The sequence below is a fragment of the Haliaeetus albicilla genome, chromosome 1, assembly GCF_947461875.1.
Source record: "Haliaeetus albicilla chromosome 1, bHalAlb1.1, whole genome shotgun sequence".
Classification (NCBI taxonomy): domain Eukaryota; kingdom Metazoa; phylum Chordata; class Aves; order Accipitriformes; family Accipitridae; genus Haliaeetus; species Haliaeetus albicilla.
In genome coordinates this window covers 35,951,345-35,969,219 of record NC_091483.1, presented here as the reverse complement: position 1 = coordinate 35,969,219, position 17,875 = coordinate 35,951,345, and the positions used below count along the sequence as shown (strand labels likewise).

At 41.4% G+C, this 17,875-nt stretch overlaps 2 protein-coding genes across 6 annotated transcripts in view; both read right to left on the bottom strand.

The window, feature by feature from the left end:
- The window catches only part of FHDC1 (FH2 domain containing 1), a 37,805-nt gene extending 35,355 nt beyond the window's left edge, over window positions 1-2,450 (bottom strand). The window contains exon 1 of the mRNA XM_069785405.1: window positions 2,346-2,450. The gene's annotated coding sequence lies outside the window, so the exon portion shown is untranslated. The remainder of the gene's footprint in view (window positions 1-2,345) is intronic.
- A 5,697-nt stretch (window positions 2,451-8,147) lies between these two features.
- Window positions 8,148-17,875, bottom strand: part of ARFIP1 (ARF interacting protein 1) — a 45,436-nt gene continuing 35,708 nt past the window's right edge. For all 5 annotated transcript variants that reach the window (XM_069785355.1, XM_069785385.1, XM_069785366.1 and 2 more), the window contains one exon: window positions 8,148-9,737. In XM_069785355.1, coding sequence (XP_069641456.1) covers window positions 9,582-9,737 — 156 coding nt within the window. In that variant the 3' untranslated portion in view covers window positions 8,148-9,581. The remainder of the gene's footprint in view (window positions 9,738-17,875) is intronic.

The window sequence follows — 17,875 nt, the reverse complement described above, 5'->3', positions numbered from 1 at the left end:
AAAACACAAGGGGAAGAAAACATCCCAACCTAGATGTAAAGATAGATAGATAGAACAGGAAAAACTGTTTTCAATCCAATGAGCCCTGTACTGCTTTAGATGAGGTAACTGTCACCCAGAACCAGGAAAGGGGAAGAATCAGCATTTAGAAGGCAGGCATGAAAGGAAAGGCACAGCATAAAGGCTGGCATTCAGCTTTGTCTTCTGACAGATAAGCATGATGCAAGTGACAGAGGTCACCTGCTTGTAAGAGGACGGCGGTCTCGAGTTACCAGATACTGGGAGACTAGTCAAAATTCCCTTCTCCTGCTGCCTCTCAGAGGAGCGGCTTGAAGATGTTCCCAGCGCCCCCGCCATTACTGTGGGTGGGAGAGAAGAGAAGCTGGCAGCCGGGACAGGCTCTGAGCCGCTTGTTGGTATCAGCAGGTGCCTCCAAGCAGGAAGTACAGCAAGGGGAGGTGGGGAACAAGGCAGCCGTTCCGACTGTGAACTACAGATTATTCCGGGACTGGGATGTGTAATAAAACCCAAGCAAAATTTTAACTCCTAAGGAGCCTCTCCGCACTATTCAAAGGATTAAAGAAATAAAAAAGAAAGGGACCCAAGAACAAACATTTAAGATGTCTCAATTACACTTCATTATTGCATGTTTGTTATCCAAAACATCCCAAGAAGTGCAAGAGCTTTACTGCACATTTTAATTGTGTCCATATTTGGCATAAAAGAAATATTTTATTTCTTTGTCTCGTTCATTGTTTTAGGCAACCTAATCTAAATTGGAAATGTATTTCAAATTTAGAGGGTGGGGACAACTTTCTCCCCAAGTAAGAAGACAAACGCTCTGAAGTAATTTGTTTCTTACAAAAAAGGCAGTTGCCACTGAGACGGGACATACATTATATTTGCATACACAAATTAACAGGTGAAATGCACGATGCGCTGAAGGGCATTTCATAATTCATACTGCAAGATATTACTCCCTTTAACTCACACCTCATGTTCTCTGCTGCCCACGTTTGTGTCAGGCATCATCCAAATTCTCATGAGAACAACGCCGATTTTGACACCAAAGCCCAACCACAGTATTTGGATGTCTGGGTCTCAACAACAGCCACACAAAAAGGTAAACGGAGCACCAGTTGCTAACTGCAGATAACGAAACTGCGAACGCTGCCTCATATAACTAGCTGCTGATCTTGCCAAAACGTGTGGGTTACAAAGACGACACAGCTCGCGCTATCGCAGCAACTTAGTGCTTAACCGCTTAACGCATCCGACAAAATCCCTCACACGGCACGACCTTCCAGCCAGCCAGCCAGCCAGGATGGGAAGGGAACCCCACACTGGTTCACCACACAAGGCTGACGGGCAGCAGACAGAGGGCCCCCGTGCCAGGCAGGGACATTACGCGTTTTGTCAGGGAGGGCTCGATTCCAGCTGGTTTTTATTTGGGCTCCCAGCTGCTGTGCTCATGCCGCTGCAGGGAAGGGGACGACAGGGGAACAGCCCTCAGCCTTACCGTCTTATCTTCCGTCCAGAGGGGGTGTTTTAGCCCAGGTGTCCGCGAAAGGCGGGCAGCGTGCCTACGCGCCCGCCGCGGGGAACCTGCTGCCGGGACCACCCGAGGGGCCCTGAGAGAGATCCTTTCGTCGTAGCTCCCTTCGACCGACGCCGCAGGCCACGGGGGAGCGCCGAGGACTCTTCGGGGGGAAGCTGCGCGGGGGTGATGCCGCCCTGCCGGCTCGGCGGGACGCGGGGTACCACCGCGACCCTCTCTCACCTCAGCCTCCCGCCGGATCCCGGGCACCCTGAGGCGCCTTGCACCCGCCGCTCCCTCGCGCCCCGCCCCAGCGGCCGGGCCGGGCCGGGCCGAGCCCCGCCCCGCCCGCAGGGGGCGCCCTCGCGCCCGCCGCTCCCCGCCGGGAGCTGCCCGACCCCCTCCCCTGCAGGAGGTGGGCGGGGTGGGGGGAGGAGAGCTACACTCGTCCCGGCGGAGAGAACCGGGGTCCCCGCGGCAGCCCCCCGTTCCGCCGCACACGCCCACCGTGCGAGGGGAGCGGCGGCGGCTCCCGCCCCTTGACGGTGGGGAGGGGAGGGGGGCGGCCGAAGAGGTGAAAGAAGCGGCGGGGGGTGCCGGACCCCGGGGTCCCGTGGGGGGAGGGGGGGTAAGCGCTCTCCCCTCCACCGTCTCGGGAAGGCGGAGAAGGACCTACGGCAGGCGGCGGCGACCCCCCGGCCGCGCCCCCCGGCAGCGCGGAGCCCCCGCCCAGCCGGGGGGAGACCCGCGCGGAGCACGCACACACACACGCCCCCCAGCCCCCTCCACGTCGCGCCGCGCCCCTCACCTCCGCGCCCGCGGGAGCACGCGGCGCCGCGCGCAGCAGGGCCCGGTGCTGCCGCCGCCGCCGCCTCCTCCCATCGCGCCGCGGCCGCGCCGCCGGAGCGGGCGGGGGCGGGGCCGCGCGCGCAGGCGCGGCGCGGGCGGGGCCGCGGCAGGTGACAGCGGCGGCGGCGGCAGCGGCAGCCCCCGGGAGCGCCCCGGCCTCCGCCCGCCCTGCCCCGGGCCGCGGGGCAGCGGCGCCCCGTCTCCTTCCGTCGCCGGCCGGTGCTACCGAAACGCCTGTGCGGGAGGAGGGCGACCCGCTTTTCCCCAGCGCCCGGTGCTGCCCGCTGCCGCCGCGGCGTGCGGAGGTGGGCATCGGCGTCCGCGGTGGGTCGTGGTCTAAGCAAGCTCCTGCGAAGCTGTCGGATGGGTATAGGAATATGTGTGTGTGTATATGTATATATATATATATTTACCGCATGCTACCACCTGACTCACAGCAACTATTTCCATAGAAACAGGGCGGCAGTGCTCTGGGCCACGCTCCCGGTTAGAAGGAACGGGCTCCCTTCCACGGCTGAAGCCTTTCACCTTCTGCCCTGGCTCCTGGGCAGGCATCCCCTTTTCCGTCCCCTTCCCACACCGCTGCCGCACCCCGGCACTTCCCTGTCAGTGTCCGAAGCAGATGGGGCGAGAAAGCATCAGACAGACTTAAGGTACGATCGCAGCCCTGGGTTAGTGTCCCCCTAGGCAGCTCACATGACTTGTGGACACCTGAAAGCCAAAGTACCATCCACAGATGATACAGCAAATACATTGTCTGAAAATATTTTACCAAGAGATTGGATCACATTTCAAAAATAAAACCATTTTCCCAAAGAGTAAAGGTGAAGAGCTTCGCTTGAGTAAATATATAGGCACAGCTGTAAGGAACAAACACAGCGTCCACACCCCAGCACTACTTTTTACGGGAGGCCAATTCCGAGGCAGGATCAGAAACGCTTCCTTTCCTGAGAAAGGAGGGAGGGAGAAAGAAAAAAACCCTCACCTCCAGCCTTGCACAATCAGCCACCAGAGCTTCCGAGCTGAGCGCGAGAGAGAAAATAACACCTAGGCACGGCCAGGGGTGAGAAGGCAGGAGCAGGAGGACGAAAGCGTGTCTCATCTTGGTGCGGAGTGCTTAACCTGTACTGCTGCCTCTGCCCGGGGGTCGGGAGGCAGGAACCGGAGGAAGAGGGGGAGGCCAGGCAACCTCCTCTAGACCCAGACCTAGAGCCCAGGCCCGTGGTTGCTGAGGTTACACCATCCCGGCTCGTGGTTGCTGAGGTTACACCATCCTGGCTTACACTTCTGCAGCCAGAGATCTGACCTACTGGTCTGGCAAGACAGCCTGTTTGAGTCACTCGATTTAAAAAAAAAAACCCCCAAACCCCCAAAAACAAGTATTAGAACAAAAGGAAAAATTTAAGGAATGCGATGTCAGAACCTGGTCATTTAAGCTCAAAATTCACCGAGTGAAAAACAGTTCAGCTGCGGTAGATGGCAATTCATATCACGCCACGCATCTCCGCTTGGCAGAGTTAGCAGCAGCTGGGGAGGACACGCTCAGCTTTGAGCCAGCACGGACATTCCTTGAGAGTGTCGGGTCACCCCTGAGGTCGTCAGCGAGGAAGCGCATTGCTGCTTGGACTGTAGCTGCTTGTGTTGGAACCAAAGAGACTCGTTTTCATTGCTGCCAGTCATGAGCACAAATGTTCACTCAAAGTAAGATGGAAAGAGCAAGCCAAACAAGAGACTTGCATAATGGCATTGTCTTAAAAAAAAAATAACCCAAAAACCGAACAGGGCAGCAGAGGACCTGGGAGCCAGTCTGGATGTGAAGTTAAACTCTTAACTTTTCCTCACCCTGTGGATTTTTTCCCCAGAGCTTTTCCAAAAGACAATGTTAGCAAATTAAGTTTTCAGCTGATATTTTCCCCCTAAAAATGTGAACACTCAGCAGGCAAAGATTTTGCCCACATGGCTAAAATTAACCCGAGTTACAAACAACTGAAAACAGGTCTTTAAAGTAGGAAGTGTTAAGCAACTTTAATAATAGGTAGATCGAGCAGCCCCACCTATAACAAGCAACAAATGCACCTCCCTAGAACAGATAGCATTTAGATGGGTTGGTATAATACAAGAACAAATCCTACTGTTAATATTTTTAAGATTTCTAGTTAATAAAATGCTCCAAATGGTTTTCAAGATGACTACTTTTTTTAAGGCATTACCTTTTTTTTCTTATGAGGAAAAAAAAGAAGTCTTTTGTAAACTGCTTTTCTTTAGAGCACAAAGAGCTTCTAACGCTTTAGGCTGAACATGAATTTAATGGCCGAACAGATCTAATGGGAACAAAGCAATTTATACCACCTGAACAAGAGGTGTCATCTTCATTACAAGCACTCATTTCTACAGTGTTCGGACAAAGGCAGGAAACAAAGTTAATTGTGACACGCCAGTCAGATAAAAACCAGGTTCTATTTGGTTTCAAAATTAAGCACTGTGGTAGTTAACCTCTCAAAAAAACCCCCTGCAATTCATTACCACTATCACATAAAACTAGCATTATGCATACACATATGTAAGAAAGGCAAATCAAGACTGAACAGGCAACACTAGTTTTTAGCATTATTTAACTCTTAAGTGCTTGAATTTACAGCCTTCAGTATTCTTTAAAAGGCAGCAAGGTGTATAATTATTTTTTTAATTAGCACAGTAGGACATACCATTTGTTCAGTACCATCTACTAGGAACACATTGCTGATAGCTGAACTGTTCCTGACTGAACCAATGCATTTATGCTGGCATAAACAGTAATAACAGGGCAAACCTGAACTAAAAATTTGTTTCAGGTTTACTCTGTTCTATATCTGATCTCTGTACTTAATTAAGAAATGTTATCATACAGCCACACTGGTACCCATCTAAGTTCTACCAACCGATGATGCAAGGGAACTCTGGAAAGACACTCTTGAACTCTTTTTCTGCCTCTCCTGGCATATCAAATATTTCCATTCTTCCAATAGCTACTATCTTTAAAGTGGGTTCTCATAAAGAGATGAGACTGAGTGTATTTTCTCAGAAAACAGTTTCTTCCACCAACAGCAATTACCAAAAGTTGAACACATTTTGCTGAGTGCAAGTACTTAACAGAAATACACAACCAATAGCAGACAGCACAGAATTGTTGCTGCTCCTGCCCCCTTCATAAAAAAAATTTTTTTAGAAAGGCAGCTAAGTGTAAAAAGTAATGCTTTTGTGCCAGCACTCTCAGCCGTAGGAAACAAAAGATCTGCAAACTATAGATTGAGCTTTTATATCCAAGGCCATTGCTCTGCAAGGTTCACACACTGCATCTCTGCATTTCAGTATAGGGACCCTGATGAAACAGCAACACATCACTTTTTCCCTTCCATTGCTGCTCCATCAATTTATGCCCCCCTTCTCCAAGGAAGGCGCAAGCCATCCTACTTGCTACTCTTATGCTACAGGGTAAGGTACTTCCTTAATTCACTTCAAACTATTGCCATGATGACAAAAATGTGTAAAACACACCCCATCTACCTGGCCACTTGGTTTCTATATAAGACTGACAGAAATGCAGAGAAAGGACCTTGATGAAAATAGGTGCAGTAAGGTGAAAAAGACTGCTGTCACAGACACAGAACCGTGCTTTCTATGCATCATTAGCTTTAACACCAAAACAACCTGAAAAAAACACAAAGATGTCAAAGAACTACTAACAAGGCCAAGTAACAAGGAGAACAGAGAAAAATATAAACCAAGCAACAGTCAACTCCTCCGTGGATCTTCTCATCAAAAAAATAAACTTCCAATTTGACACAACTTAGCTGCCAGTAGTCGGATAAGTTTGGGGTGGGGACAACAACAAAATGTGAAAAGATTAATGACAACTTAAAAAATCTGTGACTAGTACAACCCCCACATCAAGCATACAGCATGGAAAAGATAACCAGACTAAAAAAAAAAAACCCTAAAGATAATTGCAGATGAGGAATGCTAAATAATTATAACATCTTATTATTCTTGTAACACCACAACAAGGAACAAGAGCAGATAAGCAGAGAATAGAAACTGAACATGCCCCCCGTTCAGTTCAAAACAGAGTTGAGGGGAACATTTAGCTTTCCTTTTATATTACTTTGATCATTTTTTGAAGCAGAGACAGAACAGAGATAAGGTTGCTGGGAAAACCAGTTGACAGAAGATTGAAATCAAGCTGTTACTTTAATGATACTGGTGTGTTACTGTACTCTACTTGCATAGATCTCTCTTCAAATATAACTATAGATACATTTTATAACCAGAAAGGTTCTTTGTAAAGGCTTGACAAAGGATGAAGTATGCCAAAAAGCCTTGTTAGAGAAAAAAAGGCATTTGTAGAATTCATACAAACAAAATAACAGGAGCTACAAGTTTCGTACAAGCCAGGAGTGCAGATAACTTACAGTATGGTCACTAAGAAACGAAACAGCTCCCTGGGTCTCTGTTTGGTAGAGCAGCTACAATAGCGTATCTGAAACGCTATTAACTGCTTTAAATTCTTCCTGAGAAACCTTGCACAACACTAGAAGCACCAATGTGGTAACTTGCAACAGAGATGAAATCTTTCAGACCAGACTCTACTAGGTAGGTATGGCGCCCTCTTCAAACAAACAAAAAATCCATCCTGACAACCGTCTACCTAGATAAATGCCAGCATTACAACCTTAAGATATTTATACAGCTTTTTTGTTAGTATCAGAAAGCCTGACAACCGTAATTACTTCCCATTAGAAACTTCAGAAGTGTCTTCCTCATACGATCACCAGAAGCAAAAGTTTCTAAATTTGGTTAGATGTAAAGAACTAACTTTGAATATAAGACATGAGCTTGAATTATTTCATAAGCACATATATCTGAATGGGGGCAAAGGAAGAAAGTTGAAATACTACAAAAGGCAATCAGTTTAATATCCTATCAATGAGCTGAACACAGAACCCTCCTCACTGAGGCTATCAATTAGAACAATTGCTTGGGTGAGCAAAATGGAAGTAATTCTTCCTTCCCCTGGTATTAAACAATACACAGACAGATTTTAGCGAGTAGTCTCTTTTGTCCAACCTTTTCTTCCAGGTGAAGAGCCTCTAGCAGTTTTAAGCCATTGCAAAAGTTTGAGGGTTACACAATGCCACATGGGTCATTCCTGCATGAGGCAATTTGATTCAAGTTCACTTTTACTGTTTCTGACAGATCAGTTCCTTCTGGGCAGGGACTATCCTCAGCAGCAAACGTGTGAATCTGAGATAGAAACCAATAGCACATTTTCCATATGTATCCTTTTCCTATAGTGTTCTGAAAGCTGATATTTGAATTGTAGTCAGTAGGTTTGCATTCTTCATCCTTGCTATAATGCTATCTGCATTTCCTAGCTCAACTGTACAGTTATACAGCTAACTTCTTTCTTGTACCATCATACCATATGCATGCCAAGATTCAGAGACAGTGGAAGTCAATGGCTTTGTAAGAGTTATAAATGTAATGAAATATCCTTTAAAAGGTTAAGTCAAGAATTACATATACTGAAAGATTTGTTTCACTATGAGTTTAAATACAAGTTGAACTTGCACACTATTAAATCACCCTGAAATAAAACACCATCGCTGTTACCTAGTACTGCTTTATCAGAAATTCTTGGGCAGGGATGGCAACTCAGAAAAACAGGACTAAGCTTTCACTGCAGAAGCCGAGTTCTACTTTTAACCATCACAAGTCAAGGAAGTTTGACTGCAAACACCTTTAATATGAATACAAAATTCACATAGGATATACATTCGAGGGAACATAAATGAACTATTACAAGAGATTCTGACAGAACAAAAACATAAAGAAGGCTCTGTCAGGCCAAGAATTTAATGAGGAATGATTAAAAAGTTTGATTTACAGTTACATTACAGTTGTGTTAAACACTGAAAACTTTAACAATGTGAGCTGAAAGGCATTTGAACATACAGTACATAAATCATACAATCCACACCGCTGTAAATAACAGATTTGAAGTATTTCATTTTACTTAATAGAACGCAAAGCAACATAACGTGCAAATGAAGACTCCAATATATTGAATTTAAAATGTCTATAATAAAATTGACACAGAATTTTACATTTATGGACTACATGATTGATGGAGAAATTAAAAAAGTATCCTCCATGTTACTCCCATTACAAGTACGCTTTTCAATTAAATAGAAAAACCATACTGGCCCAATTTCCTCTCTCAAAATCATACCATGAAGGTTAACTAAAGCTTTAACTTGCTCTAAATGTACAATGAAACAGCGTTTACACAGTCTCTTTCCCCTTATTGGGAATTGACAAACCATTATGTGAAAGGGTTCTTGGACTATGTACACTGGTGGAAAATATTATCTAATAAAAAGGCACATACCTGTGATTTAAGGCTAGTACGGTATTTGTTTCATAGAGAAAGTAAAATTTTAAATGAAATTAGTACATTGCATGGTTGGCCTCATTCAGCAAACCACTTGGTGCAAAGCAAAAATATGTGCTTAGAAGCCTCAGACTGACAGTGATTCTTGCTTTAGTGTTTCTCTTCTCTTTTTTTTTTTTTTTTGAACCTATGATGGAAAGGTACATCTTTTAAAAAGGTATTTGCTGCAATTCCACTAGTCAATGAGCCATCTGCTACTGTTGCCTTATATGCAGATATCGCATATAGGCCTTATATTATTAATCTGCAAAATACTCTTTTAACTCTCTCCTTTTTAAAAGTCATATGAAAATTACTAAAGATGTTTTCTATATTCATCTATAAAATACCAGATGTTGGTACAAATCATGTAAACCTCCATTTGGAAATATTTTGACTAGCCACCAAAATGACCAGAAAACACAAACATCATTTGTCAGTGCAAATCTATAATAGTTTTGTTTCCCCTCCCTCCCTCCCCCATCCCACTTACAGAAATAACCACCAACCTTTACATAAAAAAAATTTGAAATGACAGAAATTATGTTTGGTTACCTTAAAGTCACCCACTTTCCCACCAAATTCAGTTTTACAGTATTAGAAAAGGGGAAAAAAATTTAAAGCTGTCTGTGCAAGAATCACTACAACAGTCCTTCAACCCCAACCCTTAATTATTATCAGATTTAAAAATTTTAGGTTAACATTGGGTCCTCTTCTCTAACCCAATTACTGTTCTTCAAGCCAGGATGGGGCATCTGCTCCAGGAGTTTTCAATTTGATGTGGAACTGTTTAAGTGTCTGTTCAAGCTGCTTTTGATTCCCAGCAAAGTACGCAGCAATGGCATTGTGGAACAGAACAAGCTGATTGTGCAACACCTTAACCTGCAGGCAAGGATAGAGATAGGTTAAGAGGAAGAGGCAGATGTTAACCATCACAGGTCAGTTATAAAAAAACAGGTGTATTTGAGATGCTCAGACTTCATACAGGTTTATTTAATAAAAGTTTAAAAACACAAATACAAAATTCTTCAACATTAAAGCAATTTAGAGTTTTCATAAAGTATTCTCAACAGTCAATACCGACTCAGTATGCATGGACCAAAAGCAATTCACTAAACAGCATAATGTTATCAAATCTCAAACACTTGACTGCAAGTACTTGATTCCTTGAAATTAGATGCCAAGCCTCTGTATAAGATACCTACCTGCAGGCTGAATGGACTTCCCTGAGACAGTACGTGACAAATGCATTAACTAAGTATACAATTCATTTATTTGCCCCCCTTGCAGAAAGTTGCTCTTTTCCAGCTCATGTATACCTAAGTCAAATGAAACTGATGTTCTTTTCCCAGAAGTATTTCTTGACCATCTCCTTTAACACAGGATTATTTACAGCACTTGGTCAATATTTTGACTGCAACATTTGTGCAAAGTAGTCATGAAACACACAGGTCACAGCAGCAATCAAAACTTGGGGAGAAGAGCACAAGAGCAGCTGGAGGCCATCACTGTTTTTCTCTTCCAGTCTAGTCTACCATGACAAACTATAGCACTGATGAAGTCAAAGTTAAACAAATGTTACATTGTCATCCTAGCACACCAGTAAACCTGAACTTGTGAATGATGAACAGTAGTATGCTGAAAAGGCATCTGTCCAGTTTCTCCTACAATCGAAACTTGTCCTTTTTGTTCTCGAGTGCACTCTCAGCCCAGCACAACCTTACTCTTGTGTCAGAGCCCAAATCCCTAAGGTGGTGGCCCTGTAACTGTTTTCAGCCTGCAAGACCTTGAGCTCAATAGCATTTAGCCAACAGAAGAGAATGGAGGAACAGGGTGGCTGACTGAGCCCAAAGGGAGCACGTGGTAGGTAGCAGATTAAGCTTTCTCTACTCAAATTTTGGGTCTCTCCCTCATCTCTCAGCACAATCCACAAGGGACAATCTACTACTGTCATGCTGGGAAGCAAAACTGTCCTTGGGCCAGGTCTGGCCTATGCCTACCAGTTGGCCATGCCTGTTCTAACAGGTTATTGGGCTAATGTTTTTCTGAAATGCATGCGACTCAACACACACATACTTCATCGCCTTCATTTAAGAAAAGATCTCAAATTAAAAAAAACCAACATATATTAGACATGCTATTACACTGGAAGAGTATAACATTTACACTATTACAAAGACATGTAATAATATACTTTTAAAATAGAATACTTTGAGAAAAAATGGGCTGAGCATGTGTGTGTGTGCATGCATGCACACAGGTGTATATAGAATTTTCAGCACTAAAAGCTGGAATTTCTTTTCTGAGTATACAACTTTTTTTTTTTTTTTTTTTACTGAATAGCCTTATTTCATGAATTAAGTTTTGCCCATAAACTGACAACTGTACAGACCTTAGTATCCTACTTAAGTCATAACCTCTCTTTGGTGGCCCAAAACTTGGTCTAAGTTGCTCTGACAATTTGAAAACTGGTATCTCTATGTTTTCTCCCCTAATAATTCAGGCTAATTTAACTAAATACATGTCAAAGAATAGGCTTTTTACCTCATTAATGGTGTAAAATGGTAGGTTATTCCATCAAAAGGGTCTCCAAGAAAAAACACAAGAGGTGTGTATGGTTAGAAAGGAGTTCACCAGGCACATCATATCTTGAGACAATGTTTTTTTCATTTACAATAGACTTCACAAAATTCATCATGTACAGACGTTTTAACATATAGGAGATAGAGAATTTAGCTAACTACACTTGTTCAACAAACATAGTTCAGCTTTTCCAAGTCATAAAAGATGGCTTCTTTTTCAGTTTGTGTGGGAATGTACCTATATAAATACATGTATTTTTTTAATCTATAAAAATTTTCATCCCCAAAATATTACATCATACAAGTGGAAAAAGTCACAACAACATGAAGTGTTTGCTTTTAAAAGTTTAGAGAGCAAAAAATTTAGCAGTTACAGTCTTGAGCAGATTCTTTCATCATTGACACAGGAGACCTCACACAATCCAAGCTAGGAATTCTACACAGAAGTACACTCACTATTCTAGCATATTATTAAAATGCTGCAGGAGTTTTATTCATACTGTTTATAGGAACTGAAATAAAACAGGGGTAATTAATCCACCTTCCCAGACTAAGTTCATCAATTTGAGATCAAATTTGGTACTTTCTTAGGGGAGCTTTTAACAGAAAACTTCTGTGAACTGCCCTTAAGTCTTCTGATAATTTTACAAATTCAGTCAGGCCTGGGCTCAAGCATGCAGGCACACACAAACAGAGGCAGGAACTGACAGTGTAGAGGCAGATGATTTGGACTGAAAAAATATGTTTTGTTTTGGTGGGGTTTTTTGAACTACCAGAGCTACCTCATTGTATGAGGTTCTATCCCCAAGCCACATCATTGTGGTGTAAATTTTGTGATCATTATCAAACTGGTTGCAGAGGTTCAAGGTGTTACAACTTCTGCTCTCCTCCTTCAGAAGCTGATTGCTAATTGAATCCCAAAAGTAATGGTGGGATCTTCTTATCCATAGCTTCATTCAGAAAACTTTAAGATGAAATTTCTAGAAAAAGACCACTTAAACTGTCTGACACTGTACAAAGAAGCTCTACTATGAAGCAGCAGCCAGCTAAGAGAAAAGAGAAAACACTGTAACATCTCAAATCACCTGATGTCCACTGCAAAAACACCTGCAATCACAGCTAAGAATTGGACAACAAGTATTCACTTAAAGCCAAGTTCAAACCTAACCAGTTTTCCCATGAAAGAATCTCAGCCTTACCCACTCCCGTATCCAGCCATTGATTCCTACTTCCACACTGTGTTTCACCTTAGCCCTCTGTTGGCAAAACATTCATGCAGTTATGTAGTCAGTTGGATCAGGGAACAGATCTAGATTAAAACTAACCAGACAACAACATATTCACCTTAACCTGGATCCGTTCTCCAATCTGATTCTCTGCACAGCTGCAAAAACACTTTTGTAAACACAACAGAGAAGGCAATGTGGGGGAAGGGGGATAGAAGATGAAGGGACCACTTTTTTTTTTTTTTTTTTTTCAGCAAAGCCTTGAAGTGACTGTCAGACTACAGCGCTGAAGGCCAACTCTTGAGCACCAAGCTGTAGCACCTACTCCAGTAAAGGAGCATTTGAAGATTTGCCTTTCAAAGAATGTTAATGGTATCTTGCTAAAATATGGGTTCCAATGTATGACTAGCATGCCTGTCAAAAAGCCATCATGTTTTACAGCTGAACATCATTTAAAATCATTGTTCCTTAATTAACTACATACACCTATTTGTTCCTAATTACGAGCAGAGTAAGTACTCCATAATAGACTTGGCAAACTTAAGTCTCAAAACAAAACTGAACTTTGTGGATAAGCATAAAAAATGGGCAAGCTCTAAACATTAAGTTTCATATACAGAAGATACTATAGGTTGGATCAGAGTTTTCACATTTCCTCTGGATGCACTTAACATTTAATTTCTTTTTAAATACTGTCCTCTTCCCCCCACCTTCCTCTGAACACCATACTTTCCATGGCACAGTAAGTACAAATTTCTGTACACCCTCCTCATTCAGATTTTCAGCCATCTCAACAACCAAAAAGACTACCCTGATTCTAACCTTTCTGTCAGTTTGTACCTCTTCAAAACTATCAGAATCCTTTCCCCTAACTATCTTACTTGAAGTTATTCAGTCTAAACAGCTACATCATCTGGGTTTCCATTAGATAGCATATTGCTTTCATTTGTAAAAGCAAGCCTTTAAACATTAAACTCCTGAAGTACAACTCAGAAATGAATTCAATTTCTTTCTCTACACAGAATGATATTTGACATTTCTCAAGTGCATACATGAATCACAGTTTTTCCTTTCTCAAAATTACAATGCCTTTTCAAAAATTTTTCAGTGGCAGAAATCTTTAAGCTAAGAACAGGCCACAATCCTTATTAGGAAAAAAAAAAACCAAAACTATTTGTAAGCTACAGATTTTGACTGCAGGTATTCTTATACTCATTACCCAATACCACAAACTTGCACAGAACTCTGCTGGCTGGGGATAGCACCAATACAACCTTGCAGCAACATTAAAAAAAAAAAAATTTCTAACTTCAAGATCAAATGCTATATTGAAAGTGAATAGAAATCTTGTGTATCTTGGTTTTACAGACAGAAACTTGCAATCCCAGCTTTACTGTAATGCAGTTCTCTGAAGCTTTGGGGGCTTTTAATTGAAATGCTAACATGTGAACCCAGGAGAAGAGGCACAAAGAGACTGCAACCACATGATGTCTTTTTTTCCCCTAAACATAGGCCCAGCTAGATTACAGCTGTTTGGTGACATTTGCAGCAATGCACCGATCGGAGCCCACCAGCCAGTTAAACTGGCTTTATAGTTCCTTTGCAGTAACAGCTTGAATCACCTCCCCGTTTTCCCTGCTCTCCTCATATGTCATGCTTAACCAAATATGGGACAAAACTTTTGAGTGGGAGCATAACTGAGTGCATCTAGTGGAGGTACATTTACGAAAGAACACCTAGGATTCTGTTTTGACGTTAATTTGTCAGGCCAAAAATACACAATTTACTTTTTAAAATGTTTAATATTGGTCAGACTGTGAAAACATTTATTGGGAGATAATCATGAGCTGATTTATCTAATCTAAAATTAAACCCTAAATTGCTTAATTGCTTTGCAATGGCAAGGTTTCATTACACAACTCTGTTTTCAACACAGAAATGATAACAACATCTAAGCTTGAGACTACACTGTACTACATCCTGTATCAACATATACAAGACTTGAAGCCCAAAGGTTTAAAATCTACAATAGAAAAATTATATGGCTACCATACCATTTTCTTACCTAAAAAAGCTTCTTTAATTAGACTCAGAACAAATAATTCACATATGGATTCAGCACCATGAGAATATGTATTAATAAAATTGATGATTAAAGATTTGCATGTTCTAGTATATTGTAACATGAGTCTGGCAAGGCCACACCTTGATATAGCTGCTCAAATACTAACCCCCATTTGCCTTGTATGCAATAAGCCTGCAACAACACAGGCTTTCTAAACAGGCTACAAAAAGGCCCTTTGTGAGAGACTAAGTATTTTGTCCGTCTGATCTTCCTTTGTTTTGATCTCCCATTCTATTAATGGGCACCAATGTGGTCCTGAGGATAGACACACAAAATGGCAAGCTCCTGTTACTAAGAGTATAGTATCAGTATAACCAGTATAATTCCCTCCCTGGGACTACTGAAACAGCTTAACAATACCAAAATCGCCCTTCCACTTGGGAGTTCAGCACCATATATGCTCTTCAGTTTAAGCCATCTCCTAAACAGTGCACTCCTCCCACAGCTGAAGCAGCTGTGTTACAGACACACTCATACAGCTGTAGCCATTGTGCTCTTTCTTGTTTCTTTCTTCTCCTTCATGTTAGGCACATGCTATATTTATAGATGTTTAAATTATGATGGATCATAGCAACTGTTATTATGTACCTTTGGAAGAAGTAGAACATCTCAGATCACTAAATCTAACTGAAATTAAAATCTAGTTGCTATACTTACTGATCCTATATTTACTGAGTTAATAATCCGTTAAAATATAAAAAGTAATTGACTTAAGAGCAGTCACATATACTTTGTATGAGGCTAAAAATTAAAAGTAATATTTAGAATGGTTATATAGCTGTCTGGCAAATCAATTGTGCATTCCAATTCCTTAATACTAGCTGCAGTATAGGAATGAGGTCTAACAGGAGCTCCCCCCCCTCCACTGACATTAAAAAAAAAAAAAAAAAAAAAAAGAAAGGTTGACACCAGAAAAAGGAATAAAGACTTCAGATTGGTAAGGAATCTCAGATAACCACTCATCTCTCAGATAACCACTGCCTCCCACTACACCCCAGGAAGCATTCTGGGCAACAGAAGAATAAAAACTAAGAGAGACAGATGCAAGCTGGAAAAAAAAGTGCTCCTGAAATGAAAATAAATTTAGGATTAGGATTAAGATTACATATTGTTTACTATGGAGAATCCTATACAATAAATAGAAAACATCAAAGTAAAGCTTACCTGAGTAAAGTTTTGAGTAGATAATTATATTTAAGCCAATATTTGACTGTAAGGGAAGTCCTTTCTATGGCTTATTTGGGAACAAAATTACATCCACCCTTTAGTAAATATTTTGACATCTCTAGTGTCAAAACTGAGAAATGTCAATCAGTGATAAAAAGGCTTAAGCATGTGAAAGTACTCTATTAATCTAAAAGCAAAGGCAGGAAGGAAAAAACAATCTCCTTCAGAAACAAAATTTGTAGGCTGTGACTGCTAACAGGATGCTTGATCTAATTCAAGACTGTCACTAGGAAGACAACTTCATTAGTGTTCCCTAAATTATCTCATTTATTTTTTTAAAAAATATGGAAACTTTTTTGTACAAAATGGAAATAAAATGCTTTCACTCTGAAGCTTTCCTATCTGTATAAATGTAAATTGATCAGTTAGCTATACAGTTAATGCAAACCAAGAGCAAGAGGAAGCAGGCTAAGTGCTATTTTCAACCAATTTGAACTTAAGTATCAGAATTCCTGCACAGATATGAGCTGGAAGGATCAAACAATTTCAACAGAAGTGCATGGTATTAGTAGCAAACAGCTTGCTAGAAGATGAAAACAAAGGGTGAGGGAGACACACCTTCAGTATACCTGTTTTCAACCTAGCATAGTTTTAAAACTCAGTTCTTATGAGCATCTTTTAATTTAAGCATAACTATCAGCATTTAGAGTAGACTTCAGCTTGTTCAAGAAAATTAATTTCAATATGGATTTTTTCAATTTTCAATTTGAAAGTTAATGGGCTACAAGTTCAGCAAGAACAACCAATGAAAGTCAGGGCAATACCAGTTCTTAATCATCTGATGATCTGGTTCATCAACTCTTCATGGCTATGTGATTCCAGACTCCTGGTCCTAATGCAAAATGCCTATATGAAGTAACAGTGCTCAGGAGGTACTTTTTTAGCATATGTTGTTTTGGAAACCAACAGGTTTGTTGATTTTCTCCACTTCTTTCTTCCCATCTGTTGACGGTTCATGTTTCTTCCCTGTCCTCCATCTTTATTCTAAGTAGCTGACACAATTGCGTATATGATAATATATTTAAGAATTCAGAATAATAATCAGTTTTAATTGGTTTAGCTTGTTCCCATGATTTTCCCTTAGTTTCTTCCTTCCACGCAAGGAGCATGGTTTGCTACTGTTGTCATTTGGGACCACTCCTGTATTCTCTGACAGGCAGTTGTCACCTACATTCAGATTTTTAAAATATATGAACTAACCCATACTGAAAATGTTAATCCACTGCTAGACATGGACAAACTGACAAACTGCTATCTTTTGTGTAAATTTTTATTACCTTTTCCTCCCTCTGAAGACATAGGAAATGTAGCCACAGAGGATTATAAGCATTTCATTTACTGTGAGTATGAACAGAAATCAGATCTTGAAAGACATTAATTTTTACATCTAATTAGAAACAATTTAGAAGGACTTGTTTATCAAAGAAAGCACAGTTTAAAAGTGTGTTCTGTATGGTAATTCTATTTTTGCCTGGTAGACAGAATAAGAGGAGTAAGAATCCCATCGTTAAGAGGGTATAGATGAAATGGTATGGTTGGAATAAACACATATAGGAAAAAAAACCTTCAACAGTTCAAGAGCCCTGCTTAGAATTAAGAAACAATAAGGGCATTAATTATAGAAAGTTGTATTTCTCAGTTCAAATTATTAAAGAAAGCTTAATTTTCAAGAAGCCTCTTCAGAGTTCTCTCACCTTCTTTGTGCATATCCTCCATGGCAGTGTCGTCAAACATAAGTATTACTTTGAATCTTAAATCAGTAGTTATACAACTCATTTTATCATTACATGCAATAAACTGGAAAAATAATGCTTTTCCAAACTTGAAACCTCCCATATCAACAAGAGACTTACTGCCAGA